General features: G+C 42.0%; 1 protein-coding gene and 1 long non-coding RNA gene across 3 annotated transcripts in view; both read left to right on the forward strand.

Annotated features, from left to right (window-relative positions):
• LOC118809779 (zinc transporter ZIP11-like) overlaps positions 1–7759 on the forward strand; it is a 147798-nt gene extending 140039 nt beyond the window's left edge. For both annotated transcript variants that reach the window (XM_036573342.1, XM_036573343.1), the window contains exons 8-10: positions 4929–5027; positions 5772–5930; positions 6635–7759. In XM_036573342.1, coding sequence (XP_036429235.1) covers positions 4929–5027; positions 5772–5930; positions 6635–6713 — 337 coding nt within the window. In that variant the 3' untranslated portion in view covers positions 6714–7759. The remainder of the gene's footprint in view (positions 1–4928; positions 5028–5771; positions 5931–6634) is intronic.
• Positions 7760–9168: 1409 nt separating this feature from the next.
• The window catches only part of LOC118808917, a 60716-nt gene continuing 45870 nt past the window's right edge, over positions 9169–24014 (forward strand). Inside the window, exon 1 of the long non-coding RNA XR_005007323.1 lies at positions 9169–9319. This is a non-coding gene — a long non-coding RNA (uncharacterized LOC118808917). The remainder of the gene's footprint in view (positions 9320–24014) is intronic.

Raw genomic sequence — 24014 nt, forward strand, 5'->3', positions numbered from 1 at the left:
TTTTGATGCAGGTGTAACAGGTGTGTGTCTGAGGAGAGTTGGCCAAACACCACACAGACACAAACATCTGTCTGTCTGCTGGCCTGTCTGTTTGTAGTCAAAACATTAGTTGAATGTTTGGTGTAACACTCAAGTTTTGCATTACACAAATGTTTTAATACACTACTCTATATTCAGTGTCACAAAGAGTGACGTCGCTGTAGGTCAGTGTTCGTAAGTTCGCATTACACCTAATGAAGCTCATTATTACAACTTTCTTCTATTGTTATAAGCTTGACATCATAACAATAACAGAACCCTTTCTGGTTCTGTATAGAACCATTCCATGCACACGGCCACCATGTTGTTAGGACACTTCAACCGGTGGCGGTTTGTTATGAGATGATTGTGGTTGGAACTAGACTCTGCAGGAAGCTGGATCTTCAGGATCATGGTTGGAGACCCCGATTTAGGTCCATGTCCTTTGAAATGAAGGCCCTATGTAGATGTGATGTAGCCTTATTAACACTGACCTGCAGTAAGTAGCAGAAACAGAATCCTGAATAGAGTCAGGTCCGTCCTGATCCAGTGCGCTCTGATATGATGACAGCTAAAGTGCACTGAGAAGTGAGCTGAACCTCCACCCACTCACGCTGCTGAGAGCATAACAGACAGTTTACAGTAAGTAAGCTTCAGCCTTTCCTGCCCATAACAGAGGGAGCGGTGGGTGGATGAACTCTAACCACCCAGAATTCCAGCGCTGAGTGAGCTGTGCCAGAGCAGATTTCCTGGGAATGGGAAAATAAGCAAGACGGTCTGTTCTCCTCACTGCCTGATCCTGGTGCTGAACTCTGGAGCTGGGTGACTGAGTTTGCCTCACCCAGCGAGCACCTTTTCTGTTTATATGTCCTTCCACTCGTCTCTGCTTGTGCCTGCATCCTTTTCTGAGCTAACGTTAGCATCACTTAGCATGTCTAAGCCCTTAAAATCTCCTTTAACCCTTCAGCCTAGAGTTATTCCAGAGTCTAGCAGAGCAGATTAATGTTTTTTACCACTGCAAACCCCGTTGTGTTGTTAAAATGTGACTGTTGCGATTTATTTGATTTGCTAAATAGTCTTTTCTACATGATATGATCAAAGGGGCCTCATTTGCATATAAATTAATAGGAATTTCTCTTAAAACACAGAATACTTAAATACAGATACAGACAGAGCTTCTGTCTGTACTCTGTGTTCATTCCCTGAACACTTACAGATATGGACAAAACAGAGCAGTACCACCGGAAGCCATGGGGGGCAGTGTAGTCAATAGTTCACTGAAGACACGATGCCAGTTTCTCTCATTGGTAATATAAGTGAAAAGAATTCTCCGTCCACACGTCACAGTGTATTTAATGTCCTCACAGACACCCCAGACTACAGCGCTGCCTCGTTCGTCTCTTTCGTAGTTGGTACATTATTACGGCTCCTCCACCGTCGCTGTGCTTGTTGTCATCAGAAACTTTTGACTCTAGACTGCCCTCTACTGGATGTACCGCTCAACATCCATGACAACGTAAAGGACTAATGGAAGTAAGTGGACAGTGATGGGTACATTGTTTGAAACTGTTTTTGTTTAAATTAGTCTTTACTCCCGTTTATGAAGACTGATAGTAACCTGATCAGCTTATTTTGGTGCTGACATGGTTAACATTATTCATGATTGAGTAATACTTTGTGCTTATTTGGTAAGTTAATTATCGAATCGAAAGTAAATAATAAGTCAAATGTGATTAGAAACTGTGAAACTCCATCAGTGGTCAGATGGGTGTTAACAAGGTGTTTGGGAGCCTTTAAAAGGACAACACTGTGTTCAATTTAAAAACACCACACCTTAACGTCGTATAGGCGGATAGAGCAGTTTTTTTTTGTGGGGGGGGCGTTGTAGTGGGTCTGGAACTGATCTAGATTTGCATGCCATCAACATAAAAACCTATTCACAACAAGTAAGATTTTTGGATTAAATTAAATTAAAACAGATGCGAGTTTTAATATGGTGGGATCTTCACACCAAGTCTGAGCATTTTATTTTTTTGTCTGAACACTCTGACAACGTGGGAAGAAGATGGAAGAGGAAGAAGAAATATTTTCTTTGAGTTGCAGTAATTATTTTTCTTCAGATGCCACCATGGGGAGTTTCGCTGAGCTGTACATTAACCGATTTTGAAGGTGTTTCTGTGTTGGTGGGGGAATTCGAGGCTCAGCTTCTGCTTGGTGCTCCTCTCGCTACAAAGGAGTGTTCATTAGACTAGGATCAATCTAGAAAAACTGAAAAATGGCAAAATACAGTCACTGTAATATCACCATCCATATTTTCTTTAACCTCCGTATTTTTATAGTCAGCGTGTTGCTCGTCGTATAAGCTTTGAGCTCTGCTACAAGTCACATTGGCATCTTGATGCACATTTGTTTGGGCTGCAGCCATGACAGTGGAGCTCTGACTGGTCAGCCTGACTTTTAGCTCATCCATACAATGCAGAAAATCGAGCAGATTCTGATTAAAAGAATTACTCAGCATCTCAGTCTGTCAGTTTGGGTCTCGGTGTCAAACACAGCATTAACATGTGTGTGTTTGTTTATTAAACTTGTTTGTGTTTTTTTTTCATCCATAAAAATCAGACTCACAGTAAACACTCAATCCATAACGGCAAATTGTGTGACCAAAATAACAGCATGTAAATTATAAAGAGAAGCGGGCCCAGAACAGAGCCCTGAGGTACGCCATGGGCAATGGGAGCAGTGGTGAAGTAGTGTTATGAAATTAAGTGCCTATGCGAGTATATAACCGAGTTAAGAGCACTATCAATGGACAGTTACGAATCTACACTTTGGACCGTATTTCTCAAAGAGCTAATAGTGAGAAATACACATGAATAGCATTTTATATTTGAAAATGTTTAAAGGAATCTGGGGAAGCAGTTTGATGATGCAGCTGATAATCAGTGTTATCTATGATTTAAAATGTAAAAGTTTGCTTGCAACTCATTCTGTTCAAGTCTACTTATTCTTAGAGTGACAGATGGAGTAAACTGGTTTAAAGGAGGGGGACTGTAGTGGAAGCACTGGGAGGGGTCAGGCAGGAGGACCCCTTTGGAGAATTTAGCTTAGAGCCCCAAGAGGTCAGGACTGACTCTGTGTGTTAGCTACATTAGCCTTGTAGCTCCAGTGCTAAAACTAAAGAAGCAAATTCAGACACCAAACACGTCCTGGCTGATCGACCGTTTGGCTTAAGAAGGAGAGCAGAAACAAATTATGGCTTTAAAACCACTTTAACTCTGTTAAGCATATTTTTTCTCAAGCTTTCTCGCTCTGACGGTAAACGACGACTGCCTTTTCTCTGCTCCCCCTGCTCATCCTCTCTCTCTCTCTCTCTCGCTCTCTCCCTCTCTCTCTCTCTCTCTCTCTCTCACTCTCTCACTCTCTCTCTCTCTCTCTCCTCTCTCTCTCTCTCCTCTCTCTCTCTCTCTCTCTCTCTCTCTCTCTCTCTCTCTCCCTCCTCTCTCTCTCTCTCTCTCTCTCTCTCTCTCTCTCTCTCTCTCTCTCTCTCCTCGCTCCTTCCCACCGTCCGAGGCTGCTTTCCGTGACTAGCTGTCATTAATCTTCCTCCTCTGGGTGGGGGGTGGGGGGGGCGGACGTTGGGGGGGGCGTGGGCTTGACTGCGAGCCAGGGATGGCTTTGGACGGAGCGAGGGGGCCCAAACACTGTTTCTCAAAACAGAGCAACTGTTCTTGTTCTGTGTCTGCAGCTTTTCAGGGGGTTGTGGGCTGGGTTTGGTGGTGGTGGTGGTGGTGGTGGTTGGGGCGGCGGGGGGGGTGGTGGGGGGGTTGGGGTGGGCGGAAGACTCTTGAGGCGGGATGCTGAGAAGCACAGGCCAAACAAATAAAGGCAGTTATCAGGGCAAACCCTCCCAGCCCGGACCACCCTCACGCTCACGCTGTGGGTTACGGCACTGCAGCTTATGTGACTAATGCTCTGGTTGTTGCTGTTTTCACAGGCTTGTTTAAGCCTCGTAGTTCCTCCAGGGCTCGTCTGGCTGAAACGCCTCTTCTTACGTTTCAGTTAATTGTTTCAGACTCACAGCTCGTTAAAGCGAGCAGAGAAATCCTGTGTATAGTGCAGATTCTGAGCTCTCAGTACAGACCACATCAGTGTCTGAGCAGAGGAGGAGATATTCTGTGATGTTTGATATTTGATGGAAGGTTATGCGCTGTGTGCTCAGTCTCGGCTTGAGAAAGCTTTTTTCTGTTTTGTTTTGACAGAAAAATTGTGCATACAGAATGTATTTAATTACACAACTTTGGAATTAAAGTTGGTTCACTTTAAAAATTGGTTTGTCAAATTCAGACAAAAATGAATTTATGTGGTGACGAGCAGTTTAGCTACTTTTTCAGCTTTCATAAATTGAATTAAACAGTGCTGAGCAAAATAAATAGGTCAGATGAAAAAGCACTGTTTACGTCAATTCAGACCTCAAAACATGTCATTACATTCACTGTTTACAGTATTTACGGTGTGTCGAATGACGTTTCAGTGAGTCACTGGTATTTACAGTCGAGTTTTTAGTGTTATGAGTGAAATGCAATGCATTTCATACACAGTCATAGATAAAATCAGTAAAATCTATCAGCTCTTATGAGTAAAGAGTCATGGGAGTGCATCCTGTACATGATATAGAAATGAAGGAGCTGTTTGCCTTGAATGCACATTGTTTAAATACCGTTTAAAGGCTGCGTGTGTGAATGACGCAAAGCTCAAACATTACCGGTATTAAAGCATCACGCTAACGTGGATAAACATCACCTGACTGACTACTGAAAGCCTCCAGATCTCACTTGGAGCTTTAATGCGTTTGTTTTCGTGGTGTCGGTTTGGTTGGTGATGGAGGTGTTTATACCCATTCTGTGTTTCAGAAACCTGGCCATAGGCATAGGAATCCAGAATTTCCCAGAAGGCCTTGCGGTGAGTCTGCCGCTGCGAGGCTCTGGAACGTCCACTTGGAGAGCCTTCTGGTGAGTGGACACACCTTTACTCTCTTTATTGCATCACTTTCTCTTCTCACTCTCCTTGGTGTTCTGTTATTTAATAAAAAAACTGGGTCGTTTATACCGTTTTCAGGACTTGTTTCTGTTTCTAATGAAGAATAATGAAACCCAAATTTAGAGCTTTTTTAATGGAAAACAGAAAATTAGGAAGTGTTCTTAAAGCTAGCCAGCATGTCTAATATTCCTCACTGTGAGATTGTTGTAAGAATATTAGAGGATTATCCAGCCTATTGGTGCATAGTTTTTACTTGTTTTAAGTTCAAATGGAGTAGAAAAATAAAAATCGACAAAAATGGGGATACATGTTTTTCTCTGGACAGCAAGGATTTATTGATATATATGATTTTCCTTGCCAAGAGATAATTTTTTGTAGTTTTATATATCCATATTTAAATGAAGTGAAAAAGATTTTGATCTTCTCTTTACTAACTGATCTGATTTTTATGTCCAGTAATTTAAATGTAGGTTTCTGTTAAATATCAGTTAGTTCTGTTTTTAGCACAGAAAAAGAAGAAATATATCAGAAACATCAGAAAAGACGTTAATCCTCTGCTCAGCTGCTCAGGCAGCTTTTGAGCATTTTCAGTGTGAAGGTTGACGTCAGATGATCCTGATATTCCAGAGGAAGTCCTGTAAATGTCTGTGATTTCTGTTAGAGATTAAGTGGGAAAATCTGAAAAGTCATTTTCTTAACGACGTGTGTGTTTTCAGGTACGGGCAGCTAAGTGGGATGGTGGAGCCGCTAGCTGGGTTGCTAGGCGCCGTTGCCGTGGTGCTGGCTGAGCCGTTGCTACCCTACGCTTTGGCCTTTGCTGCGGGGGCCATGGTTTACGTGGTGGTGGATGACATCATACCTGAAGCCCAAGTCAGGTAAATGAGCTCTTATGTGGTACTGTAAATTATGTTTATGGTTCCATTTTGTTGCTTTTTACTAAAAAAAATTAAATAAAATAAAAAGTTGTACAGATATTAATAAATATATTGATAATATCACTCAAAATTGAAGAGCTGCTGTATCACAAGCCCAAAAGTCTGTGGACTCCAGAGCTTCTTCTGGAATGAAGGTGTTAATAGTGAGTCTGTGCTGCAGTAACAGCCTCTACTCTTCTGGGAAGGCTCTACACTAGATGTTGAACATTGCTGTGAGGATTTGATTGAGCATTAGTGAGGTCAGGTACTGATGCTGGATGGTCAGTTCTGGACACTCCAACTCATCCCAAAGGTATTGGATGGAGCTCCATCACTCCAGAGAACACAGTTCCACTGCTCCACAGCCCAATGCTGGGGGGCTTTATACCCCTCTAGTCCACGCTTGGCACTGGGCATGGAGACCTTAGGATCATGTGTAGCTGCTGCAGAGTGTCCCATTCTATTGGTCAGTGCTTTTCTATGGAGATTACACAAGCTGGTCAGCGATGGGTGAACTTAAAGTAACTGAATTCATTAATTAGAAGGAGCATCTGGACACTTTTGGACATGTAGTGGGTATTAGAGTCGTTTTATATCTGTATCTGCAGCTGAGTCGACAGTGTAGTACCTTTTTGTGGCTAATCAACGTTTGTTTTCTCCTCCAGTGGAAATGGAAAGCTGGCCTCCTGGACCTCCATCCTTGGCTTCATCGTGATGATGTCACTGGACGTCGGCCTGGGATGAAGCCGAGCATTCACTGGAACTCTGAGTGACCATTCTGAATGTCCTGGCCGCTGGGCAGCACTGTAAACAGGACCAAATTAACTGTATTCTCAATAATTCAGGGTTAATGAAGTGGAGAATGTTTGGAGCTTTTTTACTTATTAATGATTCATAGATTTGTTTTCCCAGAGCGATAATTAGTGATTAGTTATGTGTTACGGAATGACCTAATACTTGAAGTTATCACTGTATGAATGGATGTCGTGGGTGAAAGAGGGTGATTGTGTGCGGATGTGTGGTTTATAGTTTTCCAGGTTTACATGTTTCCCTTTCTTGCTCCACAGCTGCAGTATGAAGATTGTTTGTTCATTAAAACTACATGTTCTCAGCCTTAAAACACAGCAATGACTCTTCCTATTTAACTGGATTCGTTAACAAGCTTGTTTCTCATTGGTCTTTCTGGAGCTTTTATTCAGCCACTGGACTGTGCTACATATCCTACAGAGGCTCTTTTTAAAGGACATTCCACTGGAAGTCCAGCGTTTAATATGTGATTGCTCACTTTCTGAGAGCCATTCTGAGCTGAGATGTTGAACATTACTGATGATACTACAGTCTGTAACTGTACACCTACATAGTGGAGCTGTAAGGTAGGTGTACAGTTACAGACTGTAGTCTATCTGCAGCTGTACGGTTTATCAGCCCCCTCTTCAGTATCAAATCAGTATCAGCTGATACTTCAGGCTTCAGTATCGGTACCAGACTAATTGGTATCGTGCCGTCTGTAGTCCCTGTACACACAGCCTGCTAGTGTGACTGAATTCTTTCAGTTTCTTTGAACTCACATATTAAACTATTAAACATATTAAACTTCAAAGAACTCACATAATAAACTATGGATTTGCATGGAACGCTTCCTGAGAGGAGTGTGTGTGTGTGTGTGTGTGTGTGTGTGTGTGTGTGTGTGTGTGTGTGTGTGTTGTTGGATAAACATGACTGTAAATATGGAAATATTCCATACATTTCCAGAATGGAGTGATACTGTAATAAACCAAACCTGCCTAAACTCTGTACTTGTGCTCCTTGACTCAAACATGCTGAGTGTCTGCTGAATATTTACCTCTCATCATCTTTCCCCTCTTCTTCTCTCCTCTCCTCTTTTCCTCTCCTCATATCATCTCCTCTCCTCTCCTCTCCTCTCTTCTCCTCTCCTCTTTTCTTCTCTCCTCTCCTGTCTTTTCCTCCCTTCTCCACTCCCCTCGTCTTTTCCTTTCCTCTCCTCTTCCTCTTTTCCTCTCCTCTTTTCTCCTCTCCTTTCCTCTCCCATCCTCTCCTCTCCTTTATTACTCTCCTCTCTCTTTTTTTCCTCTCTTCTCTCCCATCTTCTTTTCATTTCCTCTCCTCTCCTATCTTCTCTCTCCTCTCTCCTCTCCTCTTATTTCCTCTCCCTCCCCTCCTCTCCTCCTCTCTCCTCTCCTCTCCCCTCCTCTCCTCCTCTCTCCTCTCCTCTCCTCTCCTCTCCTCTGAGTGTGTCTGGTGTGTGGTGGTTGTGGAATGTGTGGAGGAATGTGGTGGGTTAAACCGAGCGGGAGGTTTGGTGACTGAACACAGTGTCTTTGTGTTTCTCTGTGTCTCAGTCACGCAACAACACTGTTTGGACAAGTTCTCAAAACCAGACAGCCTGAGTGTCTCCAGCTCCAGGGCTTTAAAGGGTCCATATCATGGAAAACTGAACTTCCCTCCTTTTTATTGGAATAAGAGTTCGATGAAGTTGTGCAAACATTTTTACATTAGACACACCGTTCATTTCCCGTTCGGAATATTTACGGAAATGAGCTGCAAAACAGCCTGTTTGGAAACCAGTATGTTTGTGATGTCACAAAATTCATCACAGCAGTTTAGCCCCACCCATTCAGCCTACAGCAGTTTAGCCCCACCCATTCAGCCTACAGCGGTTTAGCCCCACCCATTCAGCCTACAGCAGTTTAGCTCCACCCATTCTTTTTTTCAACCTTGGTTACTGTGCCTTTAAGAGATATGTAAATGATATATGCTAATTACGTTTGTTCTGATTCACTACCGTGACTGCTGAAGCACACCACATAACTGAGCGGATCTAAGCTGCTGTAAGCTGTAAATTTGTTCTTGGTGACATCACAACCATGAGTTCAAAACAGACCACTTTTGCAAACTAATTTCTCCCACATATACAAAAATACATGCCTTTTATTCATATATAACATACATACATAACTTTAATATGAAAATAAAATGTTGTACCTAACTAATAAACAGTAATTATTAACTCTGATATGATTAATAACTCTTTTTGAATGTTTATGAGTAACGTTGCTGTTTGCACACTGCTGACAGAGCGCGTCTGAACAGTGTGAGAGGTAGGACTACATTTCCCATGAGGCTTTGCCCGCACCGTGGGAGTGTAACCGCTTCCACTCTGCAGTTCTGTGTCAGTTTGGACCGCAGCTGTGGAGCTGATGGATGTTATTCTCTTTCCACTCCAAAATCATGGATAATGAAGATGTTTGGTCGTTGTTCGGGATTCGCCAGCGCGCGCTGTGGACGTTTTCCAGCACTGGAAGCTGAACAGCAGTTCTGGGATAAAACAGGTAAATCCGCATCACCTCTGTTTTAACGGTTTAAAATCAGCAGCGCTTCATAAAACTCACACACGCAGCTTAACGAGGCTGCCTCGCGACGGCTGACAGCGTCTTATTCGAATTCTCCGTTCCACCTTAAATGGGGCAGCAGTTACATTTACAGCAGCCTGAGGCGCCAGAATGTAACTGCTGCACCATTTAAGGTGGAACGGAGAATTAGAACAAGAAGCGAACTGTAGCCTGAAATAAAGTGACACAGTTCGCAAGTTTTTTGTCTCCAGCGCCCAAAAATGAGTCACTGGTTCCTCCAAGACTGGAAACATGTGAGATCTAAGTCAGCTCTGTAGGTCAGATAGGAGTCCTTCTATAATAACTTAACACAGTGCTGGAGACCAATAGACACTAAATGGCCAAAGATCTCCAGACTACGGAAGCCTTAAAGGGCCATTCATTCACATGATTGACTGATTGATTGATTGATTGATTGATTGATTGATTGATTGATTCCAGTCATATAAGTCACATGAAATAATCAGATGTAAACACTGTAAGTGGTTTGAGAGATCAGATTTAAATCTGTTTTAAATGAGTCCTCGACACCTTTTACACCTTTTCACCTGTGTCCAGAATCCGGATTGTATCCTGATAAGATTTCAGACTCATGCATTTACACTTGGTAGTGTCGAGGATCACAAAGGATCTCGAGATGTTTACACCATTATCACAACATAACAGATGTCCTGTCGCTAAAGCAATGACCGTTATGCTATGATAAGTTTGCCACGATAGTGACAAATATCATGAGATCTCAGGAAAACAAATGAAAATAACTAATTTTCACAGAGTGAAAAGGGCTCCTGTACAAATGGTTCTACAAGGGTTCTTTGGTAAAGACAATTGTTCTGTGTAGAACCATTAACTCCCAAAGAACCATTTGCATGCTTAAGTGGTTCTCAGCATGGCAAAATGTTTCTTGAGATTGATGGAGAATGTGTTGTAGATGGTTCTGTATAGCACCAAAAGGTTCTACGTAGAACCATCCACACATTCTCCATCAATGCGAGAGCCATTTAAGCGTGCCGATAACTAAAGAACCAGATAGTTCTTCTAATGAGTCAGTTCAGCTGTTTAAGATGCACTCAGAGGTCATTCTTGTTGCAGCCTCACTAACTCTGCTTTCACCTCCTTAACAACGCAGCCTTATCAACACGCTACGTTAAAGGGGCTTTCCCGAAGTGGTTTGGGTGTTCAGATTTAATTCAGTTTTAATTATGTATTGGTTTGCGTTCACACCTGCATTTGTATGCAGATAATCTCTATCTGGATATAATCCTGATACTCAGGATGCATGAAATGCCCAGGTGTAAACAGGGTTTAATCTGTTTTAAGTGCATCTGGTGTGTGTTTGCAGCTGCGCTTTGAAGGTGCCATAGAGTGGAAAACTGTATTTACATTGGTGTAGTTGAATAAGGAGCGTTCGGTACCTGAAGCTGTGAACCTCGAACACTGCTGTCTCCTCCTTCAGATACAAATCCTGCATTTGCCCAACGGGCCGATTCCAAAATCCTAAGCAGTTACATAACAGTCTTCGCTCATTAATATTTACACCCCCAAAATGTACTTTGGCCCCAGCCCACGTTCTAGCCCACCGAAACAACAACAACAACAGAGCAGCAGCAATGAAAATAGCAGACTATGTGTAGAAATGCAGCTCCAGGCTGTGAAGGAACGTCAGCACTTTTCATTCCCTTCACAAGAACCGAACTGTCAGCAGCTGGTGATCATCTTTAAACCAGGCTGAAGGGCTTCCTGTTCACAGCTTCTTCACTGAATGTTCCGTTCCACCTTAAATGCTGCAGCTTGTACAGGCGCCATTTGAGGTGGGACAGAAAATTCACCAAACCAAGCTGTTGAACAGGAATCCGACTTCAGCTCCCACATCTCTAACAGGATCCCGACAGCTGTAGCTCAGAGCTGTTAGCTTCTCTGCTCATTTCACTCTGGACAGTTTCTCAAAGCTCGGACAACATTGAGCAGCTTCGCTCAGCGTTTGACCCTGAAGAGACGCAGCTCCACCTTTATTAGCACCACAGCCCCAACAGCAGCCTGTAAGCAGCCCTGCTGAGAGGTTTTATCACTGTCTGACGGTTAAATCATCTTAAACTGAAGCTTCACAGTGAGAACAGCTTTAATTCACTTTGTGTTGTTGTTGAGATCGAAAGCGAGTAGCTAGCGTAGGTAACGTTAGCGACTAGCATAGTTAGCTAAACAGGGTGAGGACCATCTTATTTACACCGAGGGTCATTTTATTTTCCTGCTGTTTATTTTTTCCACATGTAGCTTCTTTGTAAGCCGTTGTGGTGCCTCACTGTAAACCAGCCAATCAGAGCAGAGCTCATCAGATTATTCATGAACCCCCCAAAAAAGGGAAACAGCTCATTTTATTCTGGGGCCAAACGACAGGGCTGTAAATGGGTGAGTAAAACCACATCTGGGCATTTTTCACCTTCTATGTAGAGATTAACAACAATGTAAAATGCTGAATAAACGCATACGGCACCTTTAATGGGGATGATTTCTAGACAGATATAATCCTGATACTCAGGATGTGTGAAATGGCCTGGTGTAAACAGTGTAAGTGGTTTGAATGATCAGATTTAAACCTGTGTTAACTGTGTTTTGGATGTGTTTACACCTGCATTTTTATGTGGATAATTTCTGTCCAGATATAATCCCAATACTAATGACGCATTAAATGACCAGATGTGAATGGGGTCGCTGGATCCAGACTTTTGAACAGTAGAGTATCAGGTAACAACTGACCGTCTTATCAGTCAGCAAAGCTCTGTTTAACTAAAGCTGTTGAAGTCTATTTGTTTAATAGTGTGTGATTGTGGAGCGCTGGGCAGATGTGCTGAATATGATGGCATGAAATGAATTAGGATTTAGGTTCTGGTCACATTAAAAGGTATGAATAAATAAAAACAGAGTGGAGATGTACAGTCAGAATGGTGATTGTGGTTAGGCTGCTTCTCAGATTGAATATAAAGACTGGAGAAACATGAGATTAAACCCTGTTTACACTGACGAGGAACATATACAACAAGGCACTGTACCTACAGATACAGCACAGTACAGTCTGATACAGTACAATACATTATAATACAGTACAGTACAATACAGTACAGCATAATACAACACGGTACAGTACAGTGCAGTACAATACAATACAGTACAATACTATACAGTACAGTACAGTATGATACAGTACAGTGTGTTACAAAACAATACAGTACAATACAGTACAATACAATAAATGTTATAGTAAAAGCTTTAATTTATTTAATGAACAGTGCCATGACCTTTCCCCTTTTTCTGGAGATTTTGAGCCCCTGGCCTCAGAGCACCTTCAGCACTCAGTGTTTATTTCCGTCCCAGCAGCGCTCTCTGTTTGTTCTTTTGAACGCTTTGATACTGTTTGATACAGTACGACACATTGTATCATTACAGCATTGTTACTAGGACTGTCACTGTTGATTATGTTAGTAATGTAGTAATCAACCAGTTATTTGAGGGATTCATTAAGGAAGCTCGATTATTTATTTATTTTTAAATAAGGTCACGCAAAGCTTTTTAAAGACTCCACAAGATTTTACTGGGAAAAAAATACATAAAAAGCCAACTTCACAAAACAAAAAAACAAAACAAAAATATGTATAAGCGTGTGTAGGAGCAGTAGGAGAATTTAAAATGCACATTATTATTATTATTATTTATTATTATTATTATTATTACCACCTAATTCAGTGAGGAGGTACATTTTAATCCATCATTAGTTTATGAATTTATTTGAATTTATATGACTCGATCCTGCGTGGTTGTTATGTAAGGGTGATGCTGATGCTGAAGCAGCTGCTGACAGTTTTACAGCCTCACTGTTTCACCTCAGCAGCTTCTCTCTGTAGATCTTTGCTGCCACCTTGTGGTCGTGTGTTCTGCTGCAGCAGCTCAGCTAAAGAACAGAAGTCTTGATGGTTGATTGTAGGACGGTAACAATACACACCTGTTCAGGTCTGACAGTGTTTTCTGTTCTGAAGTCAGACTCAGTATTTTAGTACTCTATTAAAGTATGCGACTAAAGTAGTTGTGGATTAGAGATACACAGTGATATCGCACTCATATCGGTATTGGCAGACAGTCATAAAAGGAATGATTGGCATTGGACAGGTGATTAGAAGAGGGGGATGTTTAGGCGTCGCTGGGTTTCTGCGCTAAAATATCTGCATTTTATTCACTTTACATTCACGCACATTGTATGTTTGTTTATCAGCACTGCAGGGGAAATCAGTACAGCATCAGTTTATTGGTGTCAGTGAAATGGTGTCTACAAGACTGGCTTAGTTTGGTGAGTTAAAAACCTTTATGATTTTTAAGTAATATAATAATAATAATAATAATAATAATAATAATAATTAGTGATGCATCAATACCATTTGTTTCAGACATGTTTTTATTACTGATACCGAGTCTGATACCACACTCAGTAACCTGTGAGTGTAAATGAGTGTAAATGTACTGAACAGTTAGATCGTTAAATCTTTCTGATTTTAATGAAGGTCGTTATCTCGCTCTGCTACATTACTGATCACTGATCAAGCAGCGCTGCAGTGGAGAACAGTGAGTTTAGTTCCCCACCAGAAAAGCTCTTCTGTACAGCTGTAAGTAAAGTAGGTTTCAGAGTTTTGTAAATCTACAAGGTGGACTGACAAGGTAGGAGTGTCTAATAGAGTGGACAGTGAGTGGACACAGTGTTTAAAAACTACAGCAGCACTGCTGTGTCTGATCCACTCAGACCAGCGCAACACACACACAGTTGTGGCTGATCTGTGTGTAGATTTGTGCATTAGTGGAGAAGCAGCACCCACAGTGTCTGTGATACAGACTGGATGTGTGAAACGAGCTGGTTAAGCCTGAAAACACACACTGAGCCTTATTAGATCAGTATCAGAGCTCTGTGTGAAGGAGAAGATCCACACAGGAGTTCTGTAAATGCTTAGATCTTTGCTGCCACCGTGTGGTCAGATGTGGTGCTGCAGCAGTGCTCCTCTGAAGGCTTCAGTTTATACAGCTCTGCTGCCCTCTGCTGGCAGACTTCTGATTATAGCTGAACTCTCTGTTGGGCTCTCAGGGTGAGCACACTAGATGAATGTGCTACTGATATTAGGCCTGTCACGGTCATGTAAGTTAAGCTGACGATTAATTGTCACATAAAAATTGCAATTAAAATTAGCCTAATTTTTGCAACTATTAAAGTACAAGCTTAAAGTGGCCAAATGAACGAATAGCCATCTTGTTTCTTTGCTGTGTTTACTCAAACAAACGTCTACAGTTACATAGGCCGATGTGCAGCGCCAAGCAGAGCTACACGGGTTTTTGAAAGTGAAAATGTAAACTTTCATTCTGCCACATGGTGAAAATGTTAGAATCAGCTACAGAGCTGCCCATTAAACAAATGTCACGCATGCTGATCTCTGAGGCTCATTTATTCTCCCTTTACGTACGAAAAAGTTCAGGTCATTGGCATGGTTCAACAGTGGTCACTGAGATCATGTAATTTAGATAATATACACCGATCAGGCATAACATTCTGACCACCTCCTTGTTTCTACACTCATTGTCCATTTTATCAGCTCCACTTACTATATAGGTGCACTTTGTAGTTCTACAGTTACAGACTGTAGTCCATCTGTGTGTTGCGCTGATACGAGTGGATCAGACACAGCAGTGCTGCTGGAGTTTTTAAACACCTCAGTGTCACTGCTGGACTGAGAATAGTCCACCAACCAAAAATATCCAGCCAACAGCGTCCTGTGGGCAGCGTCCTGTGACCACTGATGAAGGACTAGAGGATGACCATCACAAGCTGTGCAGCAGTAGATGAGCTATCGTCTCTGACTTTGCATCTACAAGGTGGACTGACAAGGTAGGAGTGTCTAATAGAGTGGACAGTGAGTGGACACCGTGTTTAAAAACTCCAGCAGCACTGCTGTGTCTGATCCACTCAGACCAGCACAGCACACACTAACACACCACCACCACGTCAGTGTTACTGCAGTGCTGAGAATGACCCACCACCCAGATAGTACCTGCTCTGTGAGGGTCCATGGGGGTCCTGACCACTGAAGAACAGGGTAAAAGGGGGCTAACAAAGTATCAGAGAAACAGATGGACTACAGTCTGTAACTGTAGAACTACAAAGTGCACCTATATAGTAAGTGGAGCTGATAAAATGGACAATGAGCGTAGAAACAAGGAGGTGGTCAGAATGTTATGCCTGATCGGTGTATATTATCTAAATTACGTGATCTTAAAAAAAGTCCCACAGAACGTCTTCTGATTTGTTAGGAAGAGCCATTTTGTCCTTTTGACAAAAATCAAGCCACCTTGTGAGCCACATTTCATGTCCATTTTACCACCATTTACTGTAGTCTATAGACTAAAACATATATAAAAAACTCAGACTTACTCTGCTCTGCTTTAAGCTTTAGCTCAGCTGTAGCTGCTTTTCTCGCATCTCCGACAGGAAACTTTTCCTCAACAGAGCTGTTTCTTGTAAAATATCTCTCAACGTTGGATTTTTATGAGGCTTAAGTCGCTTCTTATTCTCCGGCCTCTTGTTCGAATTTTCCCGTTCCAGCTGGTCTAAAGAGATGAAATATTGAACATATTGAACATAAATGAACATTTGAATATATTTGAATACATGTAATTTGTAAACTTTTATTCCCAACTGAAGGTGATTTTGTCTAAAATCAGAGAATCTGGAAAAGGAAGTTTAAAATATCAGGTTTGGACATTAAAAGCAAAATATTCCTTTCTTGGTAGAAATTTGGTCACTTGCTGTTTTTCCTAATTCCATGTTGTTGCTGATTTAAGGTTAGGTGAAAATCAGAGAGCACACTTTTTTGTTTGCTAAGTTTAACCTAAAACATAAAATGCATCCTGTGCAAAAGTTATGGCACACTTTATATTTATTGTTTTTATTATTTTTTTTTTCACTATGTTAAAATCAGCAAATACGCAGAAGTTGTGCTCTGCAGTTGGCAGGAAAATGTCATATTTGAGTAAATGCCTGTAGAGGATGGGTTACACTTATTTTCGCTTAGAAAATCAGCAAGAGGGGGTGCTCAGACTTTTGCATATGACTGTATATGCGTCATTTGTCCTCTTTTGATGAAGAACTGTATATTGATATAGGCTGAGCTGCAGTACGTCTGTGATAAAACATTCAGATTCTGTGTGTGAAGTGGTTGTAGGTTGTCCCTGTCTGGCAAACATCCATATCATCTGAATCCTCACAGTTGAAGGCTCCTCCAAACGGCCTTCATAAGGAGCGTTTTGCATGAGTTGATGTTGGCCAGTCATTCTGCTGTGGTCAGTCTGCTACAGTCCAGAAACTCACTGAAGTAAACAGTGCATTAATTCATTCATGTAGCTGCAGCAGCCCTTGCTGTCCAGCAGGGGGCAGAAGTGTCACACGGCTGAAGGAGGAACATCTCGCTGGCTTTAGTCAGTCAAGCTGAGAGGTGTTAAATACTGTAGATATGAATTAAAGATAAAAAATCGAATGATTGTACCCCGGGGTGGGAGATACGACCGTATTTTATCGTTATTGTGACAAATTAAGTCACAGTATGCTTTTCTGAGTGTATCATAACAAACACAATCTGCATGGTTCATTACAAATAGATCATAATTGGTCTTTTTTAACTTGATGTACTCGACACTGTTAGAAATAAAGGTTCTGTTCAGGTACATTTTTTGTTCATCAAGGTACAAACAGTGTAAAGGTTCCCTCAAAGCTCCAACAGTGGTTTTAAGGTCTGATTGTGAACCTTAAATAAGTTTCTCCAGGTGAAAAGTTCGTATTTGTACCTTTTCATAACCAAATGTTTTAAACAGAACAGTAAAATAAAAGCCTGGAGACGAGGCGGGGTGTGTGGAGTCAGTACAGCGTACCTGACTCCAGTAATTGTACCATGAATTATGGTACGGTTATGTTCCATAAGTAAAGTACTGAAGATGGACCCTTGAGGGTTCCACCTGAGTGACAGTGGGAAAAATCATGTATCATGAAAATGTCTTCAGTTATTGTGATGTTATATTTTGCCACTGCAACACCTGGTTAAACATAATTAACACCATTAATGTTCATTAGCTTTGGGTGCTGAGGCTTTCAGAGTTGTGTTCTTCTTAATGCTGCAGTCGTCTTTTCTGGATTTCATGGACTGTTTTTTCTCCTCTGAAATGATCAGGACCTGCTCCAAACCTTTATCAATCACTTTAAGATCAGCTACAGTACGAGAAATAAAGACTGGATTTGGCTTAATCTGAGTGAAATTATCTGTGAACGCAGCAAAGATCATTTTACTGTGACAAGAAATTTTAAAAGAAGTTCCAGTGCAGAAATCAGCAGCTCTGAAAATAGGTCAAATGTCTGAATACAAACTGGACGTGATTCTTAAATAAAGCAGCTGACCTGGTTTGTGTCACTGAATCAAGAAGAGCTTTAAAGATTCATGATGGTGAAGAGAGTTCTGAGGAGTTCGGAGGGAGAGATGATGCTCCTCCACCTCTCCTGCATCTACGTTTGAAATCTGCATCACCAGCGTAGCTATGTAGTTACTGACGCCTACGTCGTTACCATGGCAACCCATGTAGATAGACTGGTATTGTCTGGACACACAAATCTGATCTGACCACTCACAGATAACAGAGCAGACAGTCGACTCAAAAGATCTGATTTGAGAAACGAATCTGATTCGCCTGCAGTCTGGACACAGCCTACGACTTCCCTTAAAGGAGAACTCCACTGTTTTTTTCAAAATTCAAAAAAGTGGTTAAGATGTAATCAGAGTGGTTCAGAGCGGTTCAGAGTGGTTTGGTGTGAAACGCTCCGTTCTAGAGAAACTTACCGAGTCAGAACTGTTCACAGTGGTGGTGATAGGAACCAGACGTCCACCTCTAAAAGCTCCCTCACAGAAAGTTCCTACATGAAATGGTTATGAATTCACTGCCTGATGACTGAGATCTTGCCCCTGGTTCCTGTCACCACCACTGTAAAGACATCTGAACCATTTCACACCAAACCACCCTGAATCACTCTGTTTACATCTCACACACTGAGTTATGCAAAAATAAAAAAAAATCAGTGGAATTTCCCTTTAATAATTCACACCAGGACTACATTCAGACACATCTGATCTTAACTATGAGCTGCAGAGGCTTTAATGCTGTAACTCTCCCTCAGAGCGTTTTACACTGTGTGGTGTTCTTCACGCTGGAAAACAGCGTTTAGAAAAGCACGACTCTAAACTGCTCTTCATCAACACCTCAGACTCTCTACACCAGATCACAGCCTCTTCAGGTCAGCGCTGAGGTCAGCGGCCAGGACCCAGAAGACAACACCCAAGACTCCCATCTCTATTAACCACTTAAAAGGGGAATCCCCCCGATTTTTCTAAATTCTCTGCATAACTCAGTGTGTGAGATGTAATCAGAGAGATTCAGAGTGGTTTGGTGTGAAATGGTTCAGATGTCTTTACAGTGGTGGTGATAGGAACCAGGGGTCGCCATGACTACAACACAGATATAGACATTTTATTTACTATCCAGAACCACCAGTGAACCTACACGAGTCTTCTGAGTTTATATGGAATGTTGATGATGGAAAATAGTGGAAAATCTGAAATAATAAGTTTTCTTTGGGGACTATTTTGCCTCACAGCGCCCTGCATGTATCCCTCCACCATGAATGGAGTTTAAGTTCTCTAAACTATCATAAAAAACAGTGTCTCAGTCATCAGGCAGTGAATTCATAACCATTTACTGTAGGAACTTTCTGTGAGGGAGCTTTTAGAGGTGGACGTCTGGTTCCTATCACCACCACTGTGAACAGTTCTGACTCGGTACGTTTCTCTTGAAATTATGCAGAAATTTAGAAAAAATTGGTGGAATTCCCCTTTAAAACTCAGTCTAACAACAACATGATCTAGTCTTAAAGGGCCCATATCTTACATTTCTCTATTTTTATTTTTTCTCCCTTAAGCAAACCTACGACCTTGGTATGCTTTTATGTAAACATGATTATTTTCCAGCCTCTATTTATTCCTCACCATTCACCAGGCTGTTACTGTGCCTTTAAGACTGATCTATGTAAATGAGCTCTGTTCTGACTGGCTGCTCTGTATTGTGCCCTCATTCAAGAAAGTAACCCAGGCTGAAACACTCAGTGTGAGCAGGGCCAGATTGCTGTAGTGTGAATGGGTGGATATCTGTAAATGATTTGGTTTCTTTGTGACATCACAAAAACAGTGAATTTGAAGTGGGTTGTTTTTGCAGCTTAGTTTCCATATCTGGTCTGTATGGACTTCATCAACCTCTTATTCCACAGTAGTGTGGAAAACTTGGTTTTCCTTGATATGGGCCCTAAGAGGTTTTCATTTTAGAGGAGTTAAAATGAAAATTTCCCCACACAGCGCTCAGGGTGGGTGATATGGCGAAATATAAAATGTTGCGATACTTTAAGAAATGTGCATCATACACGAAATATCGCAATATTTATTTTTTCAGACATGTGATCAGTTAAAACTGAGAAAAAAGAACCAGTAGTGCTATATTTTAAAACATACTATCATAAACTGTGAACACAGTGATTTTTATTCCATATTTGGCACTAAATCCAGTTAAACAGGGCTAATTTTGCTCTTTATTACAGATGGAAGGATCAATCGTCTGTGTATCTGTTTCGACTGATTTTCAGCGCAAATATGTGATCAGACGATATTTCTCTACCTTAACTGATCCTTAGAACTGATCAGTGGCGTAAAACATATGAGCCATATTTCAGCTGAGGCACCAGAATGTAACTGCAGCGCCACTTAAGGTGGAACGATGAAACAAGAAGCCGGCAAATAGGAAGCCGACTTCAGCTTCGTCACATCACTAATGAAAATCATTTTTCCTGAAGTGTTTTATTACTTATTTGGCTCCTGTTTCTCTGTAAACTCGCTGTGTGAAGTGCAGAGCTGTTTACTCTGAAACCTTTGAGATTCGTTTCTGTTAGCATGTAGCATCTTAGCTAAGCTTACACTGCACTAGCTTCGTAACCTACGGCTTTGGCAGACACTGAAAATAAAAATCAGCACTTTTAGCCTTTTCCATACATTAAAACTCGTCCGTGAAGCAGAAGGACTGGTTCGTCCTGTTAGCTCCGCCGGTTGCGTCGGCTCTGGTTATTCCAAGCTCATGTGCAAAATCACTACTCAAAACTGTTCTGAAGGCAGCGCCACCCTGAGGCAGAACTAACGTAATTGGCTCAGAGAACAACCAATTAAATTAACCAGTAGGCGGGGCTTATCTTCAGAAACTGTTCTTCAGTGCTGCTGATGTGGATGCAGCGCATTAAAAGGTATGGAGTTCAGTTTCTGGTGTTGTTCTGTTTTTCAGGAAACTCTTTTTACATGGTGTTGGTGTTGAAGACGTACCTCTAGCAACGACGGCGCTGTGCAGCCGCCAAACTTTGCTGTGGTCAAGCTCTTTGTGCCTAAATCACAACTGCATAAACTTTAACCATATTACAGTAGAACATGCACACTGTGTGCTCATGGCTGCAGCTTAGATCCAGAGTATCTAGTATTAAAAGTAATAGTAATAATGTGCTTTCAGCATGATGTGAGTTATGAACACATCAAAGTACATATGGGCCTCTATTTATGACAAACCTTATAGTTTATCTCTCATTCCAACTTGCTCTGCTTAACCGATCACATTCATGGTAACCAATTACGCTCGTTCTACCTCGAAGGCAGCGCTGCCTTCAGAACCATTTTGAGTAGCGGTTTGGCACACGAGCTTATTCCAGTGGCTGTGCTAGTCTGGGGCACCAGTCTGCTCAGTTTTTTGTCCGTACGATGTTTGTGAAGGGCTTTAAGGCCACGAAGATCTAAAAAAGTGTGGTTAGCCTTAGCAATGCGTGTCCAAGGGGTTTGTTTGTTTTTGCTGTTGAGCAGTCATTCAGTCGTTCTCCAGAAACACATACTGCCTTTCAATGTGCCGTCCAGCCCCGCCCTCGATCGGTATCGGCTATCGACTGAACGTGCTGGAAGGTGGCTGGAGATCGGTATCAGCCCCAAAAACACTGACCGGTCCATCTCTACTCCTTATGATGAAACAGCGTTCTAAACCTCTGACGATGGACACAATATGCTCAGAGAAGTAGACTGTATTGTATTGTGACATAATTGCCCAGCGCTTAAAATGCCGCACTGCATAGTATGCTTGTAGATGTACAGTGTACAGCGTGTACAGTATGTAGTGTTACTGTGTTTTTAATCGGACTGAGAGCGCTTGATGTTCTGCGAGTTCAGAACTAGGCTGGATTGTTTATATAAGATGCTGTCATGTATATTAAGAGTCTTTGAATAGCATTAGCAGCATCCACGACTGGCGCTGCAGGGCAGGTTTTCAGGGATTGTGGTGGCTGTAAATCACTCTGATCAGGGTTCCAGGCTGTCAGGATTCTCTGTTGATACGAGTCAGTACCGTCTACTTTGCCTTCGGTGGTTGGAATACATACAGGGGAAAACCTGCCTTACTCTGACACTGCTGTTCTGCTGAGGTTCTCTGTAGGAGTTCTCTCAGTGTTTCCAAAGATACTCAGTAAATCAGTGGTGAACCCTGTTAGAGCTGGACCTTCAGTTCAGGACATAACGTCAAAACTTCTCCAGGGCCTGCTGTGTTTTACTGCGGACGAACTGGAAGACAAAGTAAAGCGTAATAAAAGTGATGAAAAATGGGTTTAGAGTAGAGATGGACCAATCAGTGTTGTTGGGGCCGATGCCAGTCGCCTTTCAGCAGGATCAGCCAATAGCCGATACCGAACGAGGGCAGGGCTGGATGCCAGAAAAGCGCAGTGAGTGATTCTGGAGAACGACTGTTGATATTTGAACTCAACAGCAAAACGAATACACCCCTCCCCTCAGCGCTCCGTCAGAAGCTCCACCCCCAAATTCATGGACACGCATTGCCAAGGTGAACACTTTTTTTAGATCTCCATAAAACGCAAACGTACAGATAAAAAAACAGCGAGGCGTCTCTACTATTGCTACTGCAAAGCTAATCAGTTAGGATTGGCTGTCGCAAACATTCGTAAACAGGACGAAACAATACTGACCTGCTGGTTCTGTGAAACAGTAAACATAAGTTAATGTTAACCACCTGTCAAGCAGAAACAGAGCAACTTCTTTTTCACCAGCTTCTTGTTCTGTTTTTCACGCTCCACCTTAAATGGTGCAGCAGCTGACGGAGGAGAATCAGGTACAGGTTAATCCTTGTTAGTCAGCCAGGATCATTTAGCTGCAAAAAAAAGATAGTTCTTCAAAGAACTTTAGTAAGGACAGTGGTTTTCTATAGAACCTGAGCACTCAAAGAACCATTTGCATGCTTAAATGGTTCTTTGCATGTTGAAATGTTCTTCAGATTAATGAAGAATGTGTCGTATATGGTTCTATATGGAACCTTTTTGAAAATGGCTCTTTCTAGCAACTAGAAAAGTAAACTGTGGTTCGGACTTTTAACTAGGTATGAGAACAGCCTCTAGAGGGAGACTATCAGGCAAACCCTGAAACTTCTCTGCGCTTGGATTAAATGGATTTGTTGCTGAATAAAGCTCCGAGCCGCAGTTCAGAATGGCGAACTGATTCATAAAGACGGTTTGCTGATGTGATTTTTGGGTCATTCCGTGTGCAGATTTATGGCGTTTATAGCTGCAGCGTGTCCTTCCTGGTGTGCGTTTCAGTCGACTGAATGCTCTTCATGTGGCTGCGGATTTCTTCTTCTTCTTCTTTGTGCTGTACCCTCCGTTCCTCAGCAGCCGTGAAAGGGGGGCAGGTCAGTATTAAATCTCTGTAATGGCTGCTCCAGCTTTAATAGGATTAAAATTCAGACAGGAGGGCTGCCAGCAGTGCTAGTCAGCTGTAGCTGCTCTTTCTGGCTTACCAGGTACGCTTAAGACCACCAAGGCTGAAACAGAAAAAGGAGAATGCCCACCGTCACTGAAGGCCTGCAGCCTCCAGATCTGAATGAGGGGCTCTTTCTGGTCTTATATCTTCATCCTAGCCTGCTGTGGTGCTTGTTGTGCCTGTACCCATAAGGGCATAAAACTAGAGTATAGTTTTATATGACTTTATATGTTTGCATCCCTCCAATTTCTGTCACTACAATACCCAGCATGCATCACGCAAATACATCAAACACGTAAAAAAGATGGTTCTTCAAGGGTTCTTTAGTGACCCACATTGTCTCAAGCATCTCAGAGTACGAGCTCTGATCTAAGATCGGGTCTCATAAGGTCATGGAATTTATTCAATGTTAGATGAAAAGCAGATGCTGATCCTAGATCAGCATTATTGCTCCAAAAAGTTTGACAAATGTGGGCTAAGGGTTCTATAAAGAACCAAAAACACTCAACCAATTTGCATACTTAAATGGTTCTTTACATGGTAAAATCATTCTTCAGAGTGATGGAGAATGTGTTGTATTTGGTTCCATGCAGCACCAAAACATCTCTTCTGTTGATAAGCTTGACATCGTGACAACAGCAGAACCCTTTTTGGTGCTATATAGAACCATTTTCAAAAACGTT

The sequence above is a fragment of the Colossoma macropomum genome, unplaced genomic scaffold (assembly GCF_904425465.1).
Source record: "Colossoma macropomum unplaced genomic scaffold, Colossoma_macropomum, whole genome shotgun sequence".
Classification (NCBI taxonomy): domain Eukaryota; kingdom Metazoa; phylum Chordata; class Actinopteri; order Characiformes; family Serrasalmidae; genus Colossoma; species Colossoma macropomum.